General features: G+C 39.8%; 1 protein-coding gene across 1 annotated transcript in view; it reads left to right on the forward strand.

Moving 5' to 3' along the window:
• Nucleotides 1–481: 481 nt before the first annotated feature.
• The window catches only part of serp2 (stress-associated endoplasmic reticulum protein family member 2), a 6906-nt gene continuing 2696 nt past the window's right edge, over nt 482–4691 (forward strand). The window contains exons 1-2 of the mRNA XM_005747823.1: nt 482–670; nt 3597–3669. Coding sequence (XP_005747880.1) covers nt 587–670; nt 3597–3669 — 157 coding nt within the window. The 5' untranslated portion in view covers nt 482–586. The remainder of the gene's footprint in view (nt 671–3596; nt 3670–4691) is intronic.

Here is a 4691-nt window from a genome sequence, read left to right on the forward strand (position 1 = left end):
ACAGACATGTAAACCCACAACCTTGATATAGATGAGCAAAAGAGGATGGATGGATAGAAATTAGATTATTTTTAATCATCTCATAATATTTATTACAAAATACGTGTACAGAAAATGAGTCGTACAGTGACGACAAGTTTTCTATTTCATTTATTTTCAATCATAGTCTATTATTCAGTCATCGATAGCTGGAGCGCGCCCCTGAACGCGCCAGGTGCATGGGGATGCTGTTTTCAAGCTCAACAACGTACAACACGCAACATCCTGTGGGGCCCTTCAAAGTAAGAGTCTCGGTAAACATTTTGTATAATTTCTTATAACTTAAGTCTTACAACGATTTAAACGTACAGTAAGCATATATAGATAGTCACGTGTTGGATTTCTGAACTTCGAATACCATAGAATAGAGCATAAAAACTTGTTATAATAGCTTCGTGCTCGTATTTTGAACGCTATCGCACTTCGGTTCCGGTTTCTTCTTCGCGGACTTTTGGTGACTTGACGCAGGCGCCGCTGCTGCTGCTGTCGTCAACCTGCAGCATCAGAAAACAACAGGCTAAAAACAGACTGGCGTATCCCGGTGAAGATGGTGGCCAAACAGAGGATCCGCATGGCCAACGAGAAGCACAGCAAGAACATCACTCAAAGAGGAAACGTAGCCAAGACGCTGGTGAGCCGCTAACGGACACGCAGAGCGACGCCAACCTGACACGTTAGCCCAGAGAGGTGACGTTCAGCCCGGCGTGAGCGCAGCGGTGATGGTAGTGCTGATGGTGCCAGCTGTCAGTTAAAGGTGTCAGGGTGCTGAGCGACTTGGGAGCTTCAGCGTGATATGTGCGGTGTGTTTTATTTCACACGGAGCGGATCGGGGTGTAATTTATTCAGACTGGATTCACTCCGCTCGTGACCGCCGCACACTGCATGTTGCTGTCCGGGTGAAGAGGCTGCAGTTAGGGCAGGAAAATTGCCGAAACCCGTTAATTCTGACATAAAATCAGCGGTAAACGTGAGAGCACGTCTGAAATGCATTGATTTAAAAACAAATAATTGGTTGTCATTAAGGAAAAGGAAAATAAACCCCAATAAATCCATCACTTTATTTTACTTTACATTGTGGGCCACATACAGTCCACTTTGATCCTAAGTGACCGGTGAAACTTTCTGTCATGGTGAAGAAGTTTAACTACACATTAATTACTGAGCTATCATAAAGTAACAGAAAAGACTTGTTAGAAATAAATATATTTTTTTTAAAATACAAAAATGATTAAAAGTAATGAAACAAAACAAATGATAAAAGGCTTTTTGGTAAATAAAAGAACGTACGATTTATTTATCAGATTTATTTGGTAATTTTTTGGAAATTTTTGTTGTTGTTGTTTGTTTTACTGTGGACCAATTGTTTAAAAAAACAAAAATAAGACTTGTAAAACTTACATTTTGGACTTTTAACTTTATTTAGGACCTCCTTCACATTGTTTGGCGTCTTCGCCAGGCCAGTTTTGGCTCCTGGGCCTTGTGTTGACACCCCTATGTAACCAGCTCCCAGTTTGGATTCAGGAGACAGACTTTAAAACTTTCCTTACTTCATGAATTTCACCTATCACGGGTTATTTGTTATAACGTAACTCCCGCGATAAACGAAGGACCACTGTACAGCACTCTACATTTTTCCTGCCTCCCCTAACCCCCAACCAGCCCCTCACTGAGCCTGATCCTGCTGGAGGGTTCTTCCTGTTAAAAGGGAGGTTTTCCTCCCCACTGTCGCCAAGTTCACTATTGTAGAATGGTTATCTTACAATATGAAGTGCCTTGAGGCAACTGTTTTTGTGATTTGGCGCTATGTAAATAAAGTTGAGTTGAATTGGAAAAAACCGTGCAATTTCTACATGCTAGAAAACATTGGTTTCTTTCACTTACTACAGCATCACAACCATTTGGGCTTAAATTTTAAGAAAGACATTTGCAAAAAAAATTGCAGAAAAGTTTGTGGTGGCTCGTTGCCCAGAAGATTTTTGTGAAGTTCCCCCCAAAAAAGACAAAAAAGAACCAACTGGAGCTTTTCTCTCATTTAATTGTTTTTGAATCAATGAATGTGGTGTAGTATGAATGTAGCAAAAGCTGTAAAATCTAAGAAAATACAGTTAATGCCAAACTAGGTGAGCTGAACAGGAGTCTTTGCCCTTTTGACATCCCTGCTACTCAACATGTTTGTCTCACCTGCTCCCACCTTTCACTGAGGTCAGTGCAGTTGAATGGCAAGCTGATATCACAAAGCAAAACCAAAAAAAACACTGAATTAAAAAAGTGAAAATAGATGTTAGATGGCGCTTATGAGTCTTATTAGTTACTATTAATTACTTTTAATGACTGTGGAACATTTTAAAATATCTTTAATACGTCCTTCACATTTTCATTTTTATTTGCACTCTTTTCCACTACTGTGGATTTAAACATTTATTAACTTTAGTATCTGTTCTCAAGGTCAGTAAAAGGATCATGGAGGGTTGTCTTCTCCACAAGTTTTCTCTTTTCATTTCTGTTAGTCTCAGTAACTCTATTCAGTGATGTCAACATTAGTTTTCTTCACATATCCTCCTCCTCCTCACACGTTTGACATCCCAACAGCAGACATGTAATGCAGAATGTCAAATTTGCTCATTTGCTCTAGTTTTCCAATAAAGTTCTGTGATAATCCTTCTCTGGTGATCCCCATGGTATTACACAGGGAGTGGAAGCATTTCTAGACCAAGATGAGCTAAAGACGAGCAGGTTTTGTCTTTTCCCACTGTGACGCCAGACACACTGGCCAATTTATTAGGAAGGTGTTGCAAGAACTGTTGATGAAAGTCCGGATGGAATCATACTGCCATATTATTTACACCAAATTTGGATCCTACCATCTATATATTGCAGCAGAAATTGAGTTTCATAGACCAGGCCACGTTTCTCTAATCTTCCAATGATTCTTGTTCTTAGCTGACAGGAGTTTCACCCAGTGTGGTCTTCTGCTGCTGTAGCCCATCTGCTTCAAGGCTCAATGTGTCATGGGTTCATAGATGCTCCTCTGAATGCTTTGGTTGTGATTATCAGGGTTTCTGCTGCTAAATCCTTGAGCTGGTTGCTGGTGTCTGATAAGATATGTACATGTTATTATATTAATAATAATAGAGTGAATGTCTCATTAAATAAGAGAATAATTTGGAAAGGAATAATATTTTTCTTTGTTTTTTTTTTTAAGTTAAAGTGAAATATTTTTAGATGTAAACATACAAATTCTCTCCCTTCTTTAAGTTACTGGCAAAACTTTTTCAGGTTGAGCCCACTTGAGATCAAATCAAGCTGCATGTGGTCCAGGTTTAACACATCCAACCAGATGAGCTCATCACGGCTGCTCTCTAAACCTTTGACTGATGAGCCACCGTGTAAAGAGGGAGAGAGAAGTGCTGACCCTGCACCTTTCAGTGTATAATTAGACTCTGAGGTTTATCCCTGCAAAAACAGTTGTTGAAGTTGGACAAGGAGCAGGGAAGCCTCTGTGTTTGCTCGGCAGCACATTTTTGCTGACGTACATGATGTGTGTTTCTCCTCCACAGCGGCCACAAGAAGAGAAGTATCCAGTGGGTCCCTGGCTGCTCGCCCTCTTTGTGTTTGTTGTGTGTGGATCAGGTACAGACCTTTTCTTTTTTTTAAATATCTACAGAAGAAAGTGGTTTCAACTGGTCAGTGATGCTGGATTTTAGGACCTAAAGTCAGACTGATGTGATGTATCAGTCTGTGTTCAATACCCAGCAGCTCTTTAATGCTTTGATTATCTCACTCAGATGACTGGACCTTCAGTAACTGTGTTAAATTAAGTGTTTTATATACACAGATAAGGCTTATTTCATGTTTAAAGGCTCACTCAAATCAAATGTTAATTAATTATGCAGTTGACCACTGGAGCTCCACATCCCCAATCCAGTAGATTTATTAAGCACTCACATTTAATCAGCCTCATTGGAGCAGGGCTGTGTTCACAGGGGAGTGTAGCGTGTCTATTGATGCTTTAAGACTAGAGTGCTGTGAAGTGTGAAGTCTCACATCGTGTTACTTGTCTGTTTTTAGTAAAAGAGAGGTTGACCCGTATTAAGCTCCTCCTCCATTTCAGATGACGGTGGCATCAGAAGATAATTCGGTCTACGGGAGAATCCCAGACATTTTTTTCAAACCCAGGGTGTAGTAAATTTTTCTCCAAAGCTGAAACGGCCTATCGATTTGCATCACCTTCACGTCACGTCATTGGAGCTTGCGTCATGTAGCTGTGCCGCATGACAGCTTGACCAGAAGTCTTACAAATTGCTTAGAGGACAGCATGGATGGGATCAGGGGTTAAAATGTAAATCTAATAACTGTGTATTTTAAGTACTTTGTGTATATTTTGATGGTAAAGCATTTGTGCTACCACTTGAGTATGATTAAGCCCTAAATACTTCTGTCGTTACAGTAACGATGAAAAATTTTGGAAAAGTCACGAACTTAAAAACGTCTTTTAAATGCTCATTAGAATTCAATTCAAAACGATGAGATGGAGACTTTCACATGTATGAACGTGGCCGTGGAGTAAGATCATAGAAATACATTTCTTCATTCTTGGCAAATTCTTTCGCTTTTGCTTTTCGCTTTTCGCTTTTGCCAAGAATTTTTTTTTT

This window comes from Pundamilia nyererei, unplaced genomic scaffold, assembly GCF_000239375.1.
Source record: "Pundamilia nyererei isolate P.nyererei 1_Seehausen unplaced genomic scaffold, PunNye1.0 scaffold00206, whole genome shotgun sequence".
Taxonomy (NCBI): Eukaryota; Metazoa; Chordata; class Actinopteri; order Cichliformes; family Cichlidae; genus Pundamilia; species Pundamilia nyererei.